At 45.6% G+C, this 24,165-nt stretch overlaps 1 protein-coding gene across 1 annotated transcript in view; it reads right to left on the bottom strand.

The window, feature by feature from the left end:
* Window positions 1-23,731, bottom strand: part of LOC135828361 (uncharacterized) — a 34,878-nt gene extending 11,147 nt beyond the window's left edge. The window contains exons 1-9 of the mRNA XM_065340815.1: window positions 23,671-23,731; window positions 21,687-21,763; window positions 20,350-20,646; window positions 19,425-19,505; window positions 17,997-18,290; window positions 13,662-13,955; window positions 6,709-6,882; window positions 2,794-2,853; window positions 780-1,040 (exon numbers count right to left, since the gene is read on the bottom strand). Of these exons, the coding sequence (XP_065196887.1) occupies window positions 780-1,040; window positions 2,794-2,853; window positions 6,709-6,882; window positions 13,662-13,955; window positions 17,997-18,290; window positions 19,425-19,505; window positions 20,350-20,646; window positions 21,687-21,763; window positions 23,671-23,675 (1,543 nt within the window). The 5' untranslated portion in view covers window positions 23,676-23,731. The remainder of the gene's footprint in view (window positions 1-779; window positions 1,041-2,793; window positions 2,854-6,708; window positions 6,883-13,661; window positions 13,956-17,996; window positions 18,291-19,424; window positions 19,506-20,349; window positions 20,647-21,686; window positions 21,764-23,670) is intronic.
* Window positions 23,732-24,165: the final 434 nt, after the last annotated feature.

The raw sequence follows: 24,165 nt of genomic DNA, 5'->3' as shown, positions 1-24,165 counted from the left end.
AGTGTACGCATTTCTCTTTCCGCATACGCACACATACAAACAACATGTCATCACTCAAGATCGCGGCCCCTTGGACGCTTCATTTTGCTTGACATGTTCAAAATATCTCCGATTTCTTCGAGACCCGTTCTTGAGTAATCCCAGTTTCTTCGACTTCTCTTTTCTTCTTCTTCTAGAAGCTAGAGAATATAAGAACGCATCCTAAGTTAGACTGAGTTTTCAGCATCCGGAAAAACTGGACACCTCACACACAGGGATTGCTACAGATTGTTGACTTGTCCGTTAACTCAAGCACGGCCACTTACACGTTTAGAAGTTCTCCATTTCACAAACCCTTTCCACTCTGATGCGGAGCCTGGTCGAAAATCTGGTGAATGCCTGAAAGTCTGTGTTCTCACTAAAGAGGCTGTAAAGAGGCTGTTCACGAGATGATAAAGTACTAAATTCGAGCAAGAGTACATAACACCCAATAATGTGCAACTCCAGCCATGGGGTCCAGGGCGGCAGAACTTCACATCACCTGATGAAACCCGCACACATTTATACCCTGTGCATGATAGATGCAGGGTCGTACGCAACCCTGCTTTGCGTTCAATTCGCTTGTGGTCACTTTGCCTTGCTTGCCAGCGTAACGTTTTGGACCATGCAAAGTGAAGTGAAGTTCTGTCATCGCAGCACCCTATAGAGGTTGCGCAGGCAGTTGCACACTCTTGGGGTTTATGTACTCTTGATCGGAGTGGCAAGCTCAAGTTTAAGGGTACAGCCTGACGGGGTCTCACCTGTTGGTGGGGTGCCGGTGGAGGTGAGGGAAATTGTGTAGCGCTCCGGGAGGAACATACTGACCCGCGATCGGAAATACGTGCCCTTGTGTCCGACCTGCATCAGAATGCGGATTGGATAGTGAGTGTCGAGAAACGTGAATTTCTGCGTTTCAACCCACTCGTCTGCCGCCTGGTCGTAGTACTCCACATCTGCTCCCAACTTTTGGTAGGTATGCTGCATGGATATGCTGATCAGGTTGGGAGTATGCACCATAACATCTGTAGTAGGCGACAGATAGGGGCCGGGAATGGGTGAAAGGATAGGTAGATACAGGATAGGACAAATCGTTAAATCATTAGAATTAAATGCTCATTACTGGTCTTACAGTATGCGTTTGGTATGGCCGATGCAAAGCTACGGCGGCCAACAATTGCCCAGCCATGATACAGACTGACAGTACACGAGCACACAGTAAGCTTGTATTTATGAGCAGACGTGGGCACACTTGGCTCACTGCCTCATCAAGCCAAGATGCTTGCAGTTCTCCCTTTGGGGATTGCTTTCACTAGAACGATGGATTCAGAGTATTGATAGGGCAAGAAGTGGCGACCAAAAACACCCCAAGGTTGTCAAACAGCTCTGATTGCCAGCACAGAAAGGAGCAAAGAGCAATAACAGCAAGAGCTGGAAGTATAGCAAAACCTGTCAAGGCGACCACTTTGATAAGGCGACCACCTGTCCCAGGAGACCACTACAACCAGGACCAATGGAGGTTATTTCCAGTCCCAATGACCGGCCCTTGAAAAGAAGACCACCTGTACACAGGGACCACATTTGTAAGGTCCCTTGAGCCGGCACCTTAGGCAGGTTTCAATGTAATGCATATGCTCCGAAACAGCTTCTTAACGACTTGCAGGGTAACAGAATGCATCATATTATTATGTTGGCCAAGGGAAAACCCCATCGCAGGTACACGCGCGCTAGTGGATTGCTACAACCGGTCAACCTGCCACGCACAAACACACACACACATGCACGCATGCACACACATTCACACACACACACACACACACACACACACACACACAATACATTATGCCCATTCGGAGATGATGGCAGATCCCGAAGGGATTAACAGTGTTCAAGTCACGAGCGGAATCGGGCCTGGCGAGTCAAGTCCTGGCAACGGTGATAGCGCGGTGATAGCGCTTTCCACAAGTGCACACGAAGTCTAAGGTGACAGGCTCGGTCGGAGGAATGGTGCTGCATGAAGATCTTCACTCTCTGCGATCCTCGGAGAGGTCATACCAGTCCACTATCTGACGCTCCTTCATGTCGGACACAACATTGTTCCATCCCCGCTTCCGGGGCCCATGACGTGGCCGGGTCTTGTCGAGTTCGCCGGGAGTCATCCATTCGAGCAACATGGCCTAACAAACGGTGTCGACGCATTTACACCACTTTTGGGGCAGATGACTGCTGAGATCTCGGCTCTCTTGGCGAAAGCTTCCCGAGCATTTGGCACATTGCGCTCATCTGTCTTTTCCAATCGTGATCTCTCCATCAAGACGAAGGTGCACGTATATTCGGCCGTGGTCTTGTCGACGCTGCTGTATGTTGTGAGACCTGGGCAATTAAGGCCGTGGATGTTCGTCGGCTTGCAGCCTTTCATCACCGCTGCGTTCGCTTCCTGCTGGATATTCCCAGGAAACACAATGGCAGGAGCACATCTCCAACACAACTCTCCTTGAACGAGCAAAGATACAGCCGATCGAGGAGGCACTGAGAACGCGTCGACACCCACCCACCCACCCACCCACCCACCCACACACACACACACACACACACACACACACACACACACACACACACACACACACACACACACACAAACACACCTGACCTGGTGTACAGCTGCCAAATGCTTGGCCACGCCGCCACCGAGACAGGGGAGAGTAGAACACACACACACGCACGTAAAATATGTACACACATGTTTAACAAGTAGAATAGTAAAATACGCTGTCTTACATTGGCATGTGGTTCCGTCAACACACGTCAGTCCCCCCGTACACCCTGGATTACAGGTGTCTGGGCAAGAAAACACCAAGATGGAGTGAAAACATGTATCTGTGGTGCATACCATATTTCTCAGATCGTAAGTCACACTCGATCGTAAGTCACACTGACTTACGATCGAGTGTAAGTCACACTCGATCGTAAGTCACACTCGATCGTAAGTCACACGATTGTAAGTCACACCGACTTAGGCTGTGTTTACATGAAGCGTTTCAACCCGGGTTGAGTTCGACCCGGGTCAGATTTCAACCCCCCATGTGCACAAAGTGAATGGCGCGTTTACATGACGCACTGCGCTTGACCCGGGTTGAAATTTCGCCCCTGGTTGATTTCAACCCTCCCCCCAAAGTTCAGCTTCAGAGGTGGTTGAAACTTGGAGATACCCGCGTTTTGGGATCAGCGCATGCGGACTACCACTAAAGGCCACGTGTTCATCATGAGTGTACGCATTTCCCTTTTCGCATAGGCACATAGATTCATCACTCAAGATCGCGGCCTCTTTGGCGCTTCACTTTGTGCAAAATATCTCCGAATTCTTCGAGACACATTCTTGAATAATCCCAGTTTCTTCGACTTCTCTTTTCTTCTTCTAGAAGCTAGAGAATATAAGAACGCACCCTAACTTTTCTGCTGTTTTTTGCGCCCCCTCCACCCTTTTTGGTTGGTTGGTTGGATTTATTTTAACTTTTCACAAATGCTACATGTTCCTGTCCCAGCCATGAGCGCGTGTCGTTATCACCTGACCGTTTTATCACTTGTCACTAGGGTATGCCACGTTTCTTTGCCGAATGAGCGCAATTGTGCAATTGAGCCAATGTAGCCGTGTAAAGATTAGTCTATTCCTATTATGCTTTCAGTCAACATCATGCCTCCACTCATGAGCTCAGGAGGAGGGAAACAGCTGTCTAGAGGCTCATTGTTAATATCAATTTATACACCGGAATTGTCCTCGCTGTGGTGATGTGAGTGCAGAGTTTGGATCGGCCAAGAGCGCAATGTAGTGGTGTGGTGTATTGGATTCTATAATGGCCGGGTCGTCGCTACTTCTTCTCAGCTTACATACTGGTGTTTCATGTACTCAAAGGGTGACAGCATATATGAGAACGGTAATTATACAATGGAGACAAGAGCTGAATTTTCACCAGATCATGCGATGACAGTTCTGTATGGTGATGAGCGAGTTGACGGAGTAAATGCCCCAGGGGCGTCTTGCGTACTTGCGCGGGATCACAATTCTTCTCTTCATTCTATGTATATATATGTGACTTCAAATTAATGCTAGTCATTATTTATTCTCAACCTCCACTGTTCAGACCTTAGTGATCCAAACAACGCTGCCTGGAGGAAATGATATCTGTCAGAGAGCGCAAATGGAGGAGGTGGAATTGCTTCAATGTTCATACTCGCGTTTAAACTGATAATACACTCCTCGGGGCGAAGTCGTGTTTGAATGGACGTTCATACCGAAAGCCGATTTTCACGCTGTTTCGACCACTAAGGTCTCAGTGAATATTCTTTAGCTCTATCCACACCGAGGCGGATGGTTACAAATGGAATGCCGATGAGGTCTATTTGAAACACGTCCGATTGTAATTTCACAAACAATGAAATTAAGGAGGCTCCAACCTTCTGCGCTGCGCAGCCTGTCTGGCGCTCTGTTTTTTGCAGGCAAAAGTCTTGTTTTTGCCGATAAGTGCGAAAAGTTGTGAAATTCCCATCTCAATTTACTAAAATTTGAACACCTCGATCGACAGTCTTATCAGAGAATATTGTTTCATTCTTCACCTGTAGTCTTCCCTGGGCCCCATCGAGGTTCCTGTTGTTTTTTCTTCCATTGTGTCAGTGGGTATCAGGGCATGTTTTCAAAAGCATCGCCGGTGTGAGCAAGAAGTTGACTTCACAGCTCGAGATCCTGAACAATTTTGCTTGACGAAAAAATGACCAAGGACAACGGAGCCAAGCGTCTCGATGGCTGTGTAACACCAGGGACCAAAACCTACTGTAAGCGCGTTTTGGAGAGAGAGATTGAAGTGGGTGCACAGACTCTGGTAAGTGGATCCACTTCTAATTCTCAAGGGGCGAAATATATTGCTACGCTGAAAACATTGCAGTCTTGAGTGAGTGGTAAATCGTTGGTGAGCTACTGCTCAGTGACTTGGGCTATTTACGAAAGCTGTAGCTAGCAGTAAGTCATCACCTGCGTCCACTTGAATAAAATGCAGCACTGAAAATTGAGTATGTTGTTTTGCAGTACTATTCTCTATGGTCAGAGTGTGAAGTATTTTGTAAATGTTGTGTTGTACAGCACCAGTGATTTGAAAATATTCCTACACTACTCGCACTATTATGATGAATGCATGCACCTGTACCTATAAGCACTATGTGCATGCATATACGCAGGCTCGCGTGTGAGCCTACATGTTGTGTGTGTGTGTGTGTGTGTGTGTGTGTGTGTGTGTGTGTGTGTGTGTGTGTGTGTGTGTGTGTGTGTGTGTGCGCGCGCGCACGCCCAGTGCATGTTGTGTGTGTGCGCGGGCGCACGTGTGCACAAGTGCATGGACAGCAGAATACGGAATATGGTAACTAAGCTCAAGACCATGCATTTTGCATGTGGGTGTATGCTATTGCGGGTGCGCGTATATGACGTACATGTATTTGTGTGTGCAAGAGGTACTTGTTTGTGAGCATGTGCATGGAAGTGTACATGTATGTATCAATGTGTGCAATGCGCATGCACCCACATACACTTGTGGTTGTTCCATGTTATTGGGAATAGTGTTATGATTATAAAAAATGGGTGCTACTAGCAGTCGTTCATTGCCAATATTGAGTTGAACCTGCATCTACATTGTACATGTACTACAAACATGAAACTGCCCCCCCCCCCCCAGAATATAATAATTGTTATCCTCCTCAAGCTCTTTGCCTGTTGCTTTATGAGAAATACTAGGAGTGAAATATTGCAAGAGTTGTGATGCAAAGCTGGTCTGAACTGCGCTCAGGGTCAGTCGGCATCGGCCTGGATCATAAATAACGTTGTGCATGGATCATGCCGATATCCAGATCAAGGACTAAAAAGCCCAGGAACAATGGCCTCATCTAGTCTCCATGTATACTTTAACAATCTGGGGGACCATTCAATGCTTTTGACACAAAAAATTGGAGTAATACCACAAGGAATGCATAGAATGATCACCTGACCTGAAAAATAGCAATTCCAAGAATGGTGGAAAATCGGCCAATTTTCTGTCCTATTTTTATTTGTGGAGGTCTAAAATACACGGTAGCCCCCCTAAAATTATATATTTCTAGTTTCTATGAAGTATGAGGATCCCAAAAATAAAATAAAAAGGGAATGTCCATGAAGAAAATATGAAGCTGTGCACCCAATTGTACTTTGCGGACGGGCATTTCTGCGAAGTTCATTTTTGTACCAAAATTACTATTTTTCTGAGTAGTCAATGCTGATTGCCAGATTTTCTTGCTCAAATGCTTCACTGTGATGTGTGAAAGGACTTGCAATCACAAAGAGAAGCCAGACAACTGGTAAATCTGAAATATGACCACAAAACAAGCAAATTTAGGCCGAAATCGATAAATACACACACCCCTAGAAATACACCTCAAACAGCCTTATCTCCGCGAAAACACCCCCTGAATTTTTTTTTGGAGTAACATGGGATGATATAGAGCACACTCATCCACAAAAAGGAGGGGGATTATGAAGAAAAAAATCACCCCCAAAGGGTTGGAGCCACACATGCACCCAAACCAGTCAGTTGCTGGGAACAAGCTCATGGGCAAACTGTTGTAACACGCTATTGTAAAAATGATTTTGCATTCTGAAGACCACACAAGGAAGCTCACCGCATGTAGGTAGTGGGCTAGTAGTGGAAGGCGCTGTGATGCAAGTCACCTTCGGGTTACCTTGAACCTCATATCCCGGTTTACATGTCAAAGTCAGCGTATCAAGCAATTCTTGTTGAAGGAATACACCGTTGCTGTAAGACCCATGAGCTGGATCCTTAGGCCGTATACAAACTAACAACACAGGTAAAAAGGGCAAAAAGAGGCTTGATGAGTGTTTCAAGTATTTCATGTTTTCTTCTGTTTATGTTGGGTCGGGTATTGTTGCTTCCATGTACAGATAAGAATACTGCGTGATGGTGTGAACGTATCTTGCCAAAATGTACTTTTCTTGGCATCCTGTCAAAAACTCGCCAAGAGTAAGAAGCAAGTTTTGAAGCTCTGAGTGTCGTGACTACTCCTCTCCCCCCCCCCCCCCCCCCCCCCACCCCTCGAGGCATAATATGCAGAATATCAATTGATATATGAGCCCCAGCCAGCAGAAACCTGAACATGTGTAATTTTTTCAAAAATTATTTTTTCCCTCGAAATTGTTTCTACACTATTAATCTTTCAAGTTATCAAGTTTGGTGCCAATCTGATAAGCGAAATCATGGAAAATAGAGTTTGAAGTCACACAGGTCAAGATTCGGTACAGTTGGCGCAGCATCCATGCCTAGTGACTCCATGCAAGTTGATCCTACAGTTTCTGATTGTGATGTGGAACTGGTACATGTAAGTAAATAGAATGCAAGTCAGGCTTGCCCTCTTGGTGCTGCAGGAATGAGTAGTTCAGAAGTGTGACGATATTCCATATACATCACTACCTTCTTTACAACACCAGAGTGCAAAACGATGATTGGTGGCTGGCCTTCCATATTGTGCTCAGGGACCTCTGTGCTGGCAGTTTGAGCGTTGTCCCAAAGCTTGCCATACTGATAGATGTACTGACAAATACCACTGACATCCACTCCCTTGCACACTTTCACTCAGACCATGATTTCAGCATAATTGTATTTCGGCAATGATATGAGCGAATACTCGCGTTTTGTAGCACGTGAAGTTGTTGCCCCAAAGCGTTCAGCCGGTTTGAGTTTTTAGGAATCCCCTTTCTCAGCACAGGCAGCAGCCAGCTTGGCGTCGTCTGGTAAGGTAGAGTACTGATAATACTACGCTCTGTTTTGCGCCGTGAGAAGCCCTCCATCAGTGTCTGCAACATCACTGTTGTCGATGTAGAAATACGGATCGCTCATCAGGTCGACATTCAGCTTCTCCTCGCAGTCGCTATTACTCCCGCACTGACTATCGTCACCACCAGTATCCAGTGTCGATTTTATGAGGGCTCTTCGTTGCTATGCATATGAGACTCGCCACTGCTGGACAAACTCAGCGAGATCGCCACCAAAGAAATAATTCCGATCACGAACTAACTTTCAGCGCCGCTTCATACATTGAGTCTCACTCTGACAACTCTGGACCTAAGTCCTTGTCGCGACACCTGTCGCCATCGCTGTGTCTAAACTCAACCTCCGTGTGACGAGCTCTCACCTAGCGCTAAAATAAATTGACCAGAGACATTTGAAGACACTTGAAACTCCTTTGACAACAAAGACACCCACTCGATCGAAAAAGAATCTTCAAAAGCCAGCTTACTGCGCGTCCCAAACTTTGACGTCACATTTTGATGATTGATATCAAGTACACAAGTGCTGGTTTTCTCTGGCCGGGGCTCATATTATATCAATTGATATTCTGTCTCATATTTACCTGCCTATCATGGATAACGCCGCACCGCCAGGCGGCTCAAAATGTGAGCCTCCAGAGCTACTGTGGAGGCTGAATTGAGGAGGCTGAAGGTCAATACTGTGATGTTTGTCGACGGCCTCACAGGCCATAAAATCGTGGAAAATGCAGACACCCTCATAAAATTACCTCGCCAGCACTTGCCTTAAGAGAGCATGTCTGAGAATACCAAAGTATGTGTGCAAGTGGATCTCTCCGATTTCGCTCAAAATTTGCAGGTAGGTTTCCTTTGGGGTGTGGATCGATTGGGCAAATCCCTTGAAAAAGTTTCTGAAGGGAACCTTGAAATTTGCATACCCCTCAAAAATGGCCAAAATATCACATTATTTATGGGTCTAGAAACGAGTCACGCCACAGCGTATACGAACAAGCTATGAACAAAACTCCATCAAGCCAACATTGCCTCGCCTTAGAAGAGTTCCTGGAGCAGTACCGCTTAGCCACGCCAGCATCCCAGAAGACGAGGTCCATCACCCCCTGACGCCACAAATGATCGTCTTGAAAATAGCCAATTTACAAGCGCTGGCAAAACAGCCAGCTACGTCCTCAATTGGCCAGAACTATACACCGGCAGATAGTAGAACACCTCTTCTAGCGCTGAGGACATGTCCCCCATCTTCCTTTTGGGGTTTTCTTGAAATAAACCTTTTTGAATTTTTCCACTCGACCATGCTGAAATACGGCCAAAGTCATACCTGCGCAGGAAAGCTCGCCCCTCCGCGACGTCTCCTGAGCAATTTCTACTCCAACACTACTCCCAAGGCCGCAGAACAAAGTGTAGTGTTGACTCTGACAAGGAAAAGCAGCGGTGATCACTTGTCACTCCAAACGACAAGCTTCTCCTTGCGCCACCAATAATTTTTGTGCGACTGTTGATGCAAAAGTGACTGAAGGCCTGAGCGCAGTTTTTGAATTTTATTGCAAGATGCACGGTGAGATCGCGTGCTCTGTGACGTAGGATGACGCTTCCTGCATCACGATACGCAGCCATCGATCGCGAACGTGTCTGGAACGCTACTCGGAACAGACCATGATGGCAGAGGTGAGATGAGCTGCATTTCCTGCTTGATCTGCTGAGAACCCCCACAAACTGTCCTAGGAGTGTTGCAATGGCAGCAAGCCGTTGAAATATGCCCCGTACAGCATGGAGAGTTATTCGTCTTTCACACTTACCTCCTGCAATCCCGAACATACTAGTCCAACAGTAAAAGTCCCTAGTTTTCATGTCGATGCTCAACAAAAGCGGCTAGATCGGTCCCTTTCTGTTGACTGGCACGCGAGCAGCACTGGCTGCACGCACTTGTCGCGTGAACTGCATGAGAGATTTCTTACGTCATAAAGAATGTGATTTCATCATCATTTGCCTGGTCTTCGACCTACATGGTCAGGGAAATTCCCGGTTCGTAGGCCTACAACACGGTCAGAGTGTTCTTGAGCGCAGTAACAACACAAGTGTGATCACCTCCAGACCAACGCCACAGCCACGGGCGTTCAAGGCGAGTAACAAGCGCACTTGACAAAGGTCACTCTGAAATAATAATTTCGTGAGCCGTGGGCCACGCGACTTGGCATTCTTGCGTCACAAGGCACATGATTTCACCGTGCATCTTGCAATAAAATTCAAAAACTGCGCTCAGGCCTTCAGTCACTTTTGCATCAACAGTCGCACAAAAAATTATTGGTGGCGCAAGGAGAAGCTTGTCGTTTGGAGTGACAAGTGATCACCGCTGCTTTTCCTTGTCAGAGTCAACACTACACTTTGTTCTGCGGCCTTGGGAGTAGTGTTGGAGTAGAAATTGCTGAGGAGACGTCGCGGAGGGGCGAGCTTTCCTGCGCAGGTATGACTTTGGCCGTATTTCAGCATGGTCGAGTGGAAAAATTCAAAAAGGTTTATTTCAAGAAAACCCCAAAAGGAAGATGGGGGACATGTCCTCAGCGCTAGAAGAGGTGTTCTACTATCTGCCGGTGTATAGTTCTGGCCAATTGAGGACGTAGCTGGCTGTTTTGCCAGCGCTTGTAAATTGGCTATTTTCAAGACGATCATTTGTGGCGTCAGGGGGTGATGGACCTCGTCTTCTGGGATGCTGGCGTGGCTAAGCGGTACTGCTCCAGGAACTCTTCTAAGGTGAGGCAATGTTGGCTTGATGGAGTTTTGTTCATAGCTTGTTCGTATACGCTGTGGCGTGACTCGTTTCTAGACCCATAAATAATGTGATATTTCGGCCATTTTTGAGGGGTATGCAAATTTCAAGGTTCCCTTCAGAAACTTTTTCAAGGGATTTGCCCAATCGATCCACACCCCAAAGGGAACCTACCTGCAAATTTTGAGCGAAATCGGAGAGATCCACTTGCACACATACTTTGGTATTCTCAGACATGCTCTCTTAAGACTCAGTGAATGAGGCTCACCTATAGTCAGCTTCAAAAAGATCACCTTGGAGTTTGCCGTCTTACCGTATGAGCGCTCAAGCGCTGCCTGGAAACACTCACTATGAACTCGAAGAAATATTCCGCGCGAAAGAATGAAAATTGACAACTCACTGGCGTCGGCTGGTTTACAACAAATGAGTTCTGGTTGGTTCTAGAAATTTCTGGAACCAACCAAAAAACATCAGTACAAACCTACAACTTTCACCTAGTTCAACCCTATGGTTCATTTACTTTTGTACAGCTTTACAACTTTTCACCTAGCTATTTCCTAAGCTTCACGTCACCCATGCGTATTAGCCACATTTGCGCCAAGACAATTATTTTACTGCATTGCTACACGCCCAGCTCCTGGTGCATAGCGCAACATGACTAGCAACCTTCTCCACTTTACACTACTAGTATGCCAATCCATGCCTACCGTGTATATAAGCTAGTGTTTTCTACCTCATTCTTCATCCTCTGATGAAGCATTATAATTGCAGAAACCGGTCAGGTTTCCATTAAAATGTAAATGTATGAATTATAACTAAAATCACTGTGCTCTTGTTGTGTCGGGAAATCAATGCATCTTCCCAAGACTCAGTGAATGAGGCTCACCTATAGTCAGTTTCAACAAGATCAACAGGGAGTTTGCCGTCTTACCGTATGAGCGCTCAAGCGCTGCCTGGAAAAACTCACTGTGAACTCGAAGAAATATTCCGCGCGAAAGAATGAAAAATGACAACTCACTGACGTCGGCTACTACTACTCGTACATGTTCGTCTGGTTAACAACAAACGAGTTCTTCCTCGTATCGATATGGAGTCAGAGAGGAGCTGGTCGAGGACGTGTCAAAAGTGTGATACATTTTGACGAGCGGGATGCGTCCCAATTCGTTTTGTGACCAATTTGATTCTTTGAGCTGCCGCGGATGCAATTTACTCTCACGATGTGACGAAAACGGCATCGACACAGACTCATTCCCAAAGCCTTGATGTCGCAAACCTATCCATGTGACTTCGACGACATTTTGAGAAATGCAGACGCCTGTGAAAGCTGATAGAAATCGATCGATCGATGTTCGGGTGTATTCAACAACACGTAGCTACAGCGCAATGACTTCCGTGTTCACTCAAGCGGTTTCAGTGTTGTGTGTATTGACAACTTCACATGGCGTGAGCCAGTCAAGTGCCAGTCGGTTCGGCAGGAAACGCAAGCTCCAACAACAAGTCGTTTGGGGCAGCCACCTTCTTTGTCTTGTACAAGCGTGATCACCAAAACAATGAAGAAAAATGTTTTACTTTGTTGGGATTTGAACTCACAACTACTTCATGGTCAGCAGACAGCATTCATAACCAAAAGGCCAAAAAGGAAGGGATAAATCGGAGGTTTTGATCACAAATAGATACTGGCTTCCAGAGTTAATTAAACCTGGCCGAAATTTTAACTCCTTAACGGTTGGTCCAATTGTTCCGAAACCTTCACAGAACAATTTGCCGTGCCCTAACAAGCCATTGTATGTACTTTTTTGTCCAAATTTCCCTTATCGTCAAACTTGATTGCTATTCTTTTTGAAACAGACCGTAGGGACAGTAGGCGCCAACTTTTAGCGAATTCGGAAATTTGGCCATGTCGGGTGGTATTGGGTCGTTACCGTCAAGTTATAATTGGCTCTATAATATATACGCACATGATTTTTCGGTGTTCCGCCTATGTCATACGGCATGGAACCACCGATTCAAGCGGGATTCACAGAAGCTTTTTTTGCGATGCGACACGCGATGCGAACTCGCGAAATACCATTCACAGAAGAAGTCAGTGATGCGACAACATCTTGCTGATTTGGCTACATCATCATGATACCATGAAGCTCACAGAGGACAGGTCAAAGTAGCTGCTCAAAATAAGCACCAAGTCTTGAGGGATACTCTCGTGCAAAGGACTTTCAGGAAACTAGCCTAAAAGACTGGTGCAAGGCATTAGGACTTAAGTGCAGTATGCACAGGTGCTACAAAAAGCGGATGCTATCACTGTGCAGCATGTATAAGCACCAGCGGTTCACAACTAAATCGGCGAATAAGTTCCAATCAAGGATAAACGGAGCAAACGGTTAAGCGAAATCCGAAATTTAGCAATGTTCGGTGATTTCGGTTATTAGAGGCATTGACTACGACACCTGCAGAGAGCATCTTGTTTCATCCTTTGAGGACCCATCAGCATAGGACAGAGAAAATCAAAATGAATGTAATGAACAAGTTATATTCGCTCAACTCAACCCTTTACGAGCAGCTAATTTTAATATATGATTTCCATCACATTTCCATCACATTTGAAACGATGCCAATATGTCGCGACGAAGTCGCGACGAAGGCACATTTTGTATCCACAAGTTGCCTGGTACATGTACTCCTTCTTGACCTTAGAAAAATTATGTTCACGAGCCACACACATACGCTGATTAATTGGCACTTATACACGGAAAACATGGAAATTGTACACATGCAGACCGTCAAAGTTCCGACATGGTGACGATGCTGCCAAATGGGCCAAGCGAAATAATAGCTTGCACAAGCATCTTGCCAAAGGTCGAACCCAGATCAGGTATTACCCCCCTTACGGTAATACCGTTACAACATAACAATTTATGCTAATCGTGTGAAATGACTCTGAAATCTGCAGCCTGCTGACCCATGTGGACCCATCAGCACAGCACAAAGAAACTCCAAAAAAATGTGCATGTTATAATTATTTAATCGACTTACTCCTCCTCTGAACGCAGGCTACATTAAATTTGTCCGTAGGCTTTTGATAAGTAAGCACATCAACTCCATTAGAGGCAAACGGCTTCCCACCAGCTGGTCTAGTAGTCCAGAAATATAGGTCTCCTTCGGTTTTATGTAACTGGGAAGAAAGGTCCTTCATGCAGGGTTCCTCGTTGACGGTAGGTAAACTGGCGCCTCTAATATTGCAAAAGTTCTGTGCTATATCGTACAGCACTAAATCCCGCGTGTGCATAAAAAGCACTCTGTTGGCATCACAAGCATAGTGAGATTCACCTGCAAAGAAACCGAAAAATGGAGGTGTACCCATAGGTCAGTCGCCATTGAGAAAAAAACTCAAGACTTATACAAAGGGAAACATATTTGCATACGAAGAGACGAAGGGAGTTGTCTCAAAGAACCACACTAAGAAGGACTCTTAAAATATGCAGTTAGTTCCTTCTGGCTTTTAGCTCTTGTTGCCCTTGTTGTCAAATTTGTAGGACTACTGGTTTCAACCCATTATCACTTAGATCAGTAATTCTAAGTGTGGTACTTTGAGACTTAACTTGACCCAACTCACTTGAAGACACTAGAAACTCCTTGGACAAGAAGGACATCCACTCGATCGAAAAAGAATCTTTTCGAGCCAGCTCAAACTTTGACGTCACATTTTGATGACTCTTAAGCCTAGTTCACATTCGACGGGGTGCGACGGGACGCGACGAAAGGATCGACGGGAAGCGCAGGACGGTCTGACGGCGTCCAATGTGAACACCAGGAACGGGAACGCAACCGTACTACCCTAAAGAACGGGAAGCGACGGGAAGAGTTGGATCGATCCAACTTTTCATACCGTAGACGGGGACGCAAGCGTACAAAACGGCTGCAATTCGAGTGTGAACAGGAGACGGCGTCGTGCGCCGACTACTCCCGATTCGTACTTGAATATTTTTAGCATTTCGAACACTGCGCTTCCCATGATAACTCACAGAATGGCAAGCACGACTTGAGTTGAATTTTAGCAACATAAGATCTCATGTCCCTTATTGTATTTAGGGATAGTTCAGAAGCGTGACAGACGAACTATTCTATCATTTCCTGGGGCTATTATTCGAATGCCACAACTTTCAGGGCTAATTTTTTGATCTTTATGAAAAACTGGTATTGTGAACTTGATTCTGCTTCTTTCAAGGAGAAATAATTGAAAAGAAGTCTCGAAAAACTAGAAATTAGGTCCGAAAGTCACCCCGTCACGGACCGTGCCTTATGACTGCACTTGCTTGGTTTGCAAGCTACCTGACCAGACGCGTCCAGCGAGTAAGAGTAGGACAAGAGCTAGGTGGGGCCCACCCTTGCACAAGAGGCGTCCCACAAGGCTCCGTGCTCGGCCCACTGCTATTTTGCATTTACACCCGTGATGCACCACAGTGCTTCCAACATGCATTGAATCAACTTTATGCCGATGATATCACACTCTATATCAGGCACAAGTCCATCCAGATCATCACAACCCAGCTGAGTGCTGACCTTGCCGCTCGGGATTGCTACCTAGATCAGAAGGGACTGGTGTTAAACCCGTCCAAGACTCAGTTTGTCCTGCTCAGGCGACCGGGCAAGGAGCTGCCACCTGGCACCGCAGTAAACTGCCGGGGCACTTCCATAGCCCCATCTGCTTACGCTCGGTACTTAGGAATACTGGTTGACGAACATCTGTCTTTCTCAACCCAAGTGGATGCAGTATGTGCAACTGTCAATAGGAAGGTCGGAGCATTTGTCCATGCAAAGCAGAATATCAGCATTTTTGGCAAACGACTTTTGTATTTATCGATCATTCAGTCCACATTTGAGTTTGGCAGCACTGCATATATTCATTGCTTATCACAAACCCTGTATGACAAGCTTCTTACTGCCAGCCGCGTAGCATTAAAGAGAATATTTTCGTTGGATAGAATGACTCCCACCACTCTTCTATACAGTCATACTAACTTGTACGCCCTTGAGAAACGCCTAAACTTAAAAACATATGTATTTGTTTACCGCTGCCTGAATGGACTTGCTAGTCCTCTTCTGCGAGACCGCTTTACCTTGCGCGCCCATGGTGCTCGCACTGCAGCCACCACCCGTGGCCAAGTCTCTGCTGCTCTTGTTCTGCCCCCCGCTAAAACCCGATATGGCTTTAGTGCAATTTCTTATTTCGGCGCTGCCAGGTGGAATACACTTCCACCGGCTTGCCGCATGTCTAGTTCACCAGCTGAATTTCGCTCATCCATCAAATTATACCTAGGGTTCCCTGTAAAAAGGCGCTGACGCCTGTTGGGAATTCCCTAGTAAAAGAAGAATACATAATAATGACTCGCGCCGTTCGACGTTGAACGTCGCAAGGACTGCTGCATGTCGTGTCGTACGTATCGTACAGGATTTTACAGCTCACCCCAGCCCTTCCGACAAGCCCTTACGTCCCGTACCGTCGGCGTTGCGTCGAATGTGAACTAGGCTTTATTAATATGGAACTGTGTATATTACCTTCTTATCTGGCTTTTAGCTCTTGTTGCCAAATTTATAGGAAGTAAATGTCTATAACGATCAATAATCCCCGGACATGGCCAACTTACCAATTACCGAGTTGGCTCCTTTTATACCTGAGGGGACCTTGTTTGCCCACTATGACAGTTTGGTCCAGAAACTCTAGTAATGTTGTTCGGATACTGGGATACGAAGCGTCACTTGCTCAACAACAGCCCACCATGACGAGAAAGAAGAACGTTTCCACAACAACAACAAGGCATCGATGCACATGTGAAACTCGAGTGCACTGGCTGCCTTGTACAAGAGAAATTTTGGGCCATCTTGCGCTACTGTTGCAGCCCTTGCTGTATATTTGTTTGCAGTTGAGCAGTTCTTCTTTCTCGTCATGTTGGGCTGTTGTTCAGCAAACGACGGCTTCATTTGAGTTTCTGTGAGGGCAGAGATCATTCCCATCATGTCTTAGTGCTGGTAGTGTAGCGAAAAGGTATATGGAGGCGCTCCGTGTTTGATATCCTGCCCCGAAGTTGGATTCGGCTAGTGCATGGACGCGCTCAACTGTAACTGTGTTTACGGTTCGAGATGGGGCTGGTACATAAAGGCAAGAGTACATAAACAAGAGTGTTCAACTGTGCATATCAGATCTGAAACAGCGCAGTTCGTGCACTACGTCACCCTGATGAGGTCAGCCAAGCCAAGACTTGCGTACAGCTCAAATTTTCATGTTTCATAGCCCGGAAATGAAAAGTTTGCTTGATTTTAGACGTCCTGTTGCAGGAGTTCGGTGTTTTGTGTGACTGTGTGCGCTGCGTACATCCACCGACAAGTAAAGTCACCAGGCTATCCGTATCAAAAAACCGAAATCAGGACAAACTCAGTGACCTGCACCACCGCGACTGGTTACGCAACTTTTCACCGTACCTGTGGCTTACCAGGCCGTCAGAAATGACTTAGTGCACGAATTACGCTCCCACAGGAACAATTCCGAGTTGCACACTCTGGTTTATGTATTCTTGATAAAGGTTTAAGTGCAGTATGCACAGGTGCTACAACAAGCGGATGCTATCACTGTGCTGCATGTACAAGCACCAGCGGCTCACTTGGGTGAGGATCAGCAAATACGACAAGTGCAAGAGGCGATTAGAAAATAGGACACCGCTGATGTGGCGTTTCATTTTTGTCTCAAACAAAGGCATTATTTTTACAGGCACGCACTGCCTTTGAGAGAGATTCGAGATGGGGAGAAGTGGAACAAGAACCGTGCAACAGCTGTGCAGATAGAACGTTTGAGCTGTTCCTCCAGGAACGACAGTGGCGAGGAAGATATGTAACTTGCTTGAATGTTCGGCTGAGTTGCATTCTGACATGTAAATGATCATGCACCCTTTATGGGTAGCTAATTTTTGTATGTGATTTCCATCACATTTGAAACGATGCCGATATGTCGCGACGAAGGCACATTTTGTATCCACAAGTTGCCTGGTACATGTACTACTTCTTGATCTTAGAAAAATTATGTTCACGAGACACACACATACGCTGCTTAATTGGCATCTATACAAAGAAAGCATGGAAATTGTACACATCCAGATCGTCAAAGTTCCGAGATGGGGATGATGCTGCCAAATGGGCCAAGCGCTGTGCCGCTGTGCAAGTCGTCGGTGACTATTGCGAATATCAGGAGTTGTGCAGCGTGAGACAAATATTGCATAGTCACCTTGTCTCGTATGGTGACATAAATGGCTTCAAATGGCTTCAGCACAGCACAAAGAAACTCAAATAATATGTGAATGTTATATTTAATCGACTTACCCCTCCTGTCAACGCAGGCTATATTAAATTTGTGCGTAGGGATCGCAGGAGCAAGCACACCATGTCCATTAAAGGCAAGCGGACTCCCATCAGCTAGTCTAGTAGCCCAGAAATGTACTTGTCCTATGTGTTTGTGTACCTGGGTGGCAAGCTCCGTCATGCAGGTTTCCTCGGCGTCGGTAGGTATACTGGCGCCTCTAATATTGCAAAAGTTCTTGGCAAAATCGTAAACCACTTTATCCTTCGTGTCCATATAAAGCCATCTTTTGGCATCACAAAAATAGTAATAATCACCTGCAACGAAAACAACAAATGGAAGTGTACCCATATAGGTCAGTTGCCATGGAGACAGAAATGAACTCAAGACTTATACAAAGGGAAACATATTTGCATACGAAGAGACGAAGGGAGTTGTAAATCTGATGTGTCCTTTTGTATAATCATCTCTCAAATCTGAACTCGCATGGTGAGCCAATATAGTTATGATGAAGAAAGGGAAAGGACTGTATAAGATCGGGTTACGTTGGTGGACAGTTTGTCATAACTCGTATCATTTTGTCCTTTTTCTTTCTTCATCATTTCTCAAATCGGTTAATTTTAAGGTTGAAAATGAGACGAAGCACAATGTCAATTTACACAGCATTTTGGCAGTAGAATGGTATTGAAACGTACACATGCTAAATTATGGTGTGAGTTGCTCCAAAGAGCGCAATAATTATAACAAACTTGGCAATTTAAATTTGTAGGACTAATGGTTTCAACCCATCATCACCTAAATCAGTAATTATTAGTGTGGTACTTTGAGGTAGGCCTTGGCGGATAATGCTCGAAAAGGGTGCAGACTCTGCTTTTTTTGCACCCAAAATTGGCAGAACCATACAAACCTTATGGCGGGCAATTCCTCGAATTCTGCTCCATTTCTTTATCCACATACCAAACATGCATGAAACTTACCAGAAATGGTACCGAATTCTGCCAATTTTTCTGCCGGCATTATCCGCCAAGGCCTACTTTGAGGCTAAACTTGACCCAACTCACTTGAAGACACTAGAAACTCCTTGGACAAGAAAAAATTAATGTCTCAAGATCTCTGCAAGTTTTGTGCCTTGTTATGCGCACTACCTGACTGTATAATATCTCGTTTCCTTAAGTTGGTGGATTGTCAGTCATAACTCGTACGTAAGTCCTTTTCTGTTTATTGTTCTGCTCTGACAGCCATGGTACTGGAGATCAACAGGGGAATGGAGCCTTGCTGCTTGATATAACAATCTCCCTGTTAAATCATTTGGGTGTTGGCGGGTGCGTTGCAATGTGTGTGCAATCAAAGCTTTGCTGGTCATCATTCTACTCGATCTCATCCATTACTGCCAGTGTTCGCAATCTAAAATGGGGCATTTTCAGTCTGCGTAGCCTATTTTCAGGTCTTACGTGATTTTTCGCACGTTTCGCCGAAGTACCTGTCTTGGCAGATGCAGCGCCCCTTCACAAGTTGCCCATGATCGCAGATCTCTGTAGGGAGAGTAGAGGAGAAACATTCGGTTAACAACAACAACAACAACAACAACAACAACAACAACAACAAGTAAATGCAAGAGTAAATAACCTCTCAAGTGTCTGCATTCCGGATAACTGCCAAGCTCCTGGTTGTGACCACAAACGCCGAGTGGCTTTCTGTCAGGCAGTGCTTTTTTACTACTCTACTGGTCACTTAACAGTTAACTTAACACAGACTGCGAACGTAAAACTTGAACACTACACAATGTCAGCAGACTGCACTTTCATAAAATAGAAAACCTCCACATAGAGGGCATCCAAAGTTTACACGTATTCAAGTCAAGATTAAAGAGCGTATCTACTCTTGGTATAAACGCCGCGGCTTATACGACTTTTGGGGGGGGGGGGGAATTCCGCAGGCGTCTATACCAGACAGGCTTACACTCTACTAAACTAGGGCTGGGAGTAAGCATAGTGCTGCATTTTGAAGCCGCTGGTACCATTTCAAGGCGGCTTATGTGCGATTGTACGCTTCCTAAAGTGATGCTTGTATTAAAGTGCGGCTTTTATACAAGGCTTGATGGTACATGTCTGTGTGATAGAGTTTGCTGGTGCTAGGGTCTCTAATGTCATGTAGTGACATCACGACGGCACTGGACCTTGTGAACATCAAGAAGCAGATTGCGATTACCGGTATCTATAGTTTTCAAGGAAGCAGTGAGATGGCACTACCGAGTTGGCTACTTTTATACCTGAGTGGACCTTGTTTGCCCACTGTGACAGTTTGGCCGTTCGGACATAGTTTTCAAGGAAACAGTGAGATTTTGAAGTCGATAATCAAGTTAAATGTCCAACTTACGAATGCATAATATCTGTCTCTTAGCACCAGGGTAGAGTTTGAAAATCTCCAGGATCAATCGGTTTGATCCTTCCTCGTAGTTTTGTACCACGAACTTCTTGCCGCCGTCAAGGAAATATGCACCGTCGCGAAGTTGAAGGCTTTTCAATACTGACTCAGGCATATCACTCTCGGACAAGAGACGTTGGCCGTGGAAAGCGCAGGCCCTGCTTGCCACGTCGTACTGCACCCACTGTTCGTCATTGAATGTTGAAAGGTAATACTTGTCGTGGTGCCTCACTGTGGTCCACAAAGCGCCTGCATTGCGAGAGAAGAAAATAGAAAGTAGCAATACAGGGATACAGTAAAACCTGTGAAGGCGATCACTGTATTTGAAAGGGCGGTGAGGTGGGGATTGCAAATAAACAGAACCAGCTGAAGCGTCATTTTGAGATGTCACGAACCAATTCTGTGTCCAACACCACTTTCTCTAGAATGTGTTTGTGAGAACTCAATAAAACCTTCATGAAATGCCGCTACAAATGGTTTTGTTTATTGCAATCGACTAAAAGCAATATAAGGATTTCGAGAAATGCCTATCGTCTCATTTAGCTTGTTGGCACAAACTTTGACGTTACATTTTTATGACTCTTAATAATATGGAACTGTGTATATAACCTTCTGGCTTTTAGCTCTTGTTGCCAAACTTATAGGATTAATGGTTTCAACCTATCATCATTTAAATCAGTAAATGTCTATAACGAGCAAATATCCCCGGACATGGCCAAATTACCGATTACCGAGTTGGCTCATTTTATACCTGAGTGGACCTTGTTTGCACACTATGACAGTTTTGTCCAGAAACTCTAGTAATGTTGCTTGGATACTGGGATAGGAAGCGTCACTTGCTCAACAACAGCCCACCATGACGAGAAAGAAGAACCTTTCCACAACAACAAATCAGCAAGGACTGCAACAATAGTACTGTAGTATCCCTGCCCGACCAATACGGAAGTAGTACGGAACTAATACGGAGCTTTGCCTGATATATAGTTAGTGTATCTAAACAGTTCTGTCCGCAGATTGAGTATTTCGCTCCTGCTCTTGTAGCAGTTGAGCACTCTTGCGTGGGGTAGTGCCTTTGCTGTTTGCGTTATGCAGAGCTCACTGACTTGTCAGTTTGAGCACTCTGGCAATGTACGTTCGGGCCTGATTGGAAATTTTTATTTCCATTGCTATCAGGTTCGGCCTCATTTCCTCTATGCTGCGCTGACGAGTCCACAATATTTGTCATTGCAAGTTTCCATACAACGGATAGAAAATGAAAATGAATATCTGTTAGGTTTTCAAAGTCTTACCTTCAGCACAATTTATTGTGTGCAGCATTGAAGCCAGCACACATAGAGTAAGCAATAAAATAGATCCCATCTTCAACCTGTTAACAGTACATGCAACAAAATGAACTGGAGTTATGACTTAGTAGAATCCAAGTGATTGCAAACAAGATCATAATTAACAATTTGGCGCCATGTGTGCACACTCCACTAACTCACGGATAGGGCCTAAATAAAAACAATTTCTCCGTAATCGAACGCTTTTGATGGTAACGAGTGAATGAAAGAATATCCTGGTTATAACAACACTGCAAAACTACGGTGAAAAGTCACTGTGGGTTCACTTCCTGTGATCAGTTGCACCTAGGCTACCCTCTGCAGTCGGGGACTCGAGGCACGTTTTTTGGAGTGCATCAATTCCACCCTTCGCATAACAGCGCTGAAGTACGAACGTCACACTTGTACAGACTAGCACCAGAGAGTCTTCAAATATCTGACTACTCCCCGACTAGCTCTGTGCCTGTGGGTTGCCTCTGCAAGGCCAGTGAACTGAGAAAATGTTCGGGGTGCGAAACTAAAATGAATGAAAGAATGTTCGAATATTCGGGAAATTGGCTGACGAAGAGACAAAACAGCTCGAATGGAATAGTGTAGAATGGATCGCACCAGAGCTACCACAGTTCATTATACACTCCTTTCTACATACTTTTTAGAGACAAGCGTGGGCCGCCCAACAAGAAGATTAGCTAATGCCACAATGATCCACGCCTCTCCAATTTCTAAATTTCTAAGTGTGAGCAAATACTAGATATATCCTGTGACAAGACTAGTGTTACAGCCTGAACAAACGTGAAGGGGGACGGGGATCATTGGACTCAAACATTTGTGATTTTACCGCCATTTTGTGCCGCAATTTTGGCTGTTACTTTCACAGTCACCAGCACCAGTAAGCAAATGACCAACTACCACATCCGCGATTAGTGACCATGGGGCTCTGCTTTTTCAATGTCTTTCACAGGTGGGAAACTGTACAAGAGAGGGCACTATTTTTTTAAATGCTGGTACATTTGCGCCATCCAGGTAAACTATCAAAACCCCACAAAAACGGCAACAAGAACTGGGATTTTTGTTGCTGAAACCACCCGTGCAGTGGCATGGACAAGAACACTAGCAAAAAACACCAAATCTGCATGTACCTTTCTTACAAGCCCATGTGTATGTGTGTGTGTGGGGGGGGGGGGGAATCTTCAAAGGAGAGCTTTATTTTTCACAGGCTCTTAGAGACTAGGGCCCTATGGGAGATAAGGCTGTATTCAAGAGAGGGCTCTGATCGCGGGAATACTGTATTGTACGTCCATTCCACGCATTTTGTTCACTCTCTCCTCACCCCCTCCCCCCTGCAACCCGCCTGAGGTACTAGTAAGTGATAACCATGATGCAATGATTCATACAATGCCGTGGTGCCACTACAAGTACATGGAACATGATGACTGTCTGCTCATCATGCATAATAAAGGTGGCACTCGAACTCTGACTTGAAGGCTGGTTCATTCATTTTGAAAGGGGGCGGTCAAAAAGTGAGGAGGGGCGAGAACCCTGTTATCCCTTTTACAGCTACTGGAGTGTGACATTCACCCACTGGACAAACACGGTGCTTGCAGAAAACCAGCATTACCAGTTCTTTAGTCACACTCCGTGACAAGTAGTATTTGCTCAGGACAAGTCTTATTTGCCTGATTGGTTGATGAGAACTGATCAGACTTGTCAGGAGCAACGAGTACATGTCATGGTGTGGTACTGAGGACCAGACAATGCTTGCGTTTTTACGCAATGTCAGGTCCTGTCACGTCACAAGAAAATCTACCACTGATACACAAGTACGTTACGGTACAAAAAGGGTTTAAGATTAGAGAGGACAGCACATTGAGGTACATGTACAAGCTAATTCTCTCCCTGCCCGGACAGCACACCTATTCTCATATACATTCATAAAACGAATAGAACTTACCGCATAGATAGCAGATCCACTCAAGTCCTCAAAGTCCAGCGTAGTCAAAACTCCCTCTTGCGATACAAAAAAGCAACTGAGCAGCGGACTGAAGGTGAAGCCCTTATTATACCCGAGATGGTGCGCCGCGCGGGTTGCTGGTTGCGACGGTTGCGATTGGCCAGAAGGGCGATTCAATTTGCGTTCGGGAATTGCCTCGCAATTCTCGCAATGCGAGCATTGCGCAGGTCGCCAGCAATGCGGAGCTCGGTTCATTATGCGTTCGGGAAAAGCCTCGCAATGAACTAATGTTCAAGTTTCGCACGTGGCAAAGGTGGCACTGCGGAGCGTGAAACGCCTAGCACATGCATTATAACGCAGGTTACGCAGGTTGCCGCGGAACACGTGTTGCATGAGTCCTTTAGCCCCGTACACATTCCCGTATGCACGCACTCCCCTACACACATTTATGCACTCCCTACACATTCATGCACACCCTGCCTCACAAGCTGCATG

Source organism: Sycon ciliatum, chromosome 12 (assembly GCF_964019385.1).
Source record: "Sycon ciliatum chromosome 12, ocSycCili1.1, whole genome shotgun sequence".
Taxonomy (NCBI): domain Eukaryota; kingdom Metazoa; phylum Porifera; class Calcarea; order Leucosolenida; family Sycettidae; genus Sycon; species Sycon ciliatum.
This window is presented reverse-complemented; position numbering and strand designations above follow the sequence as displayed.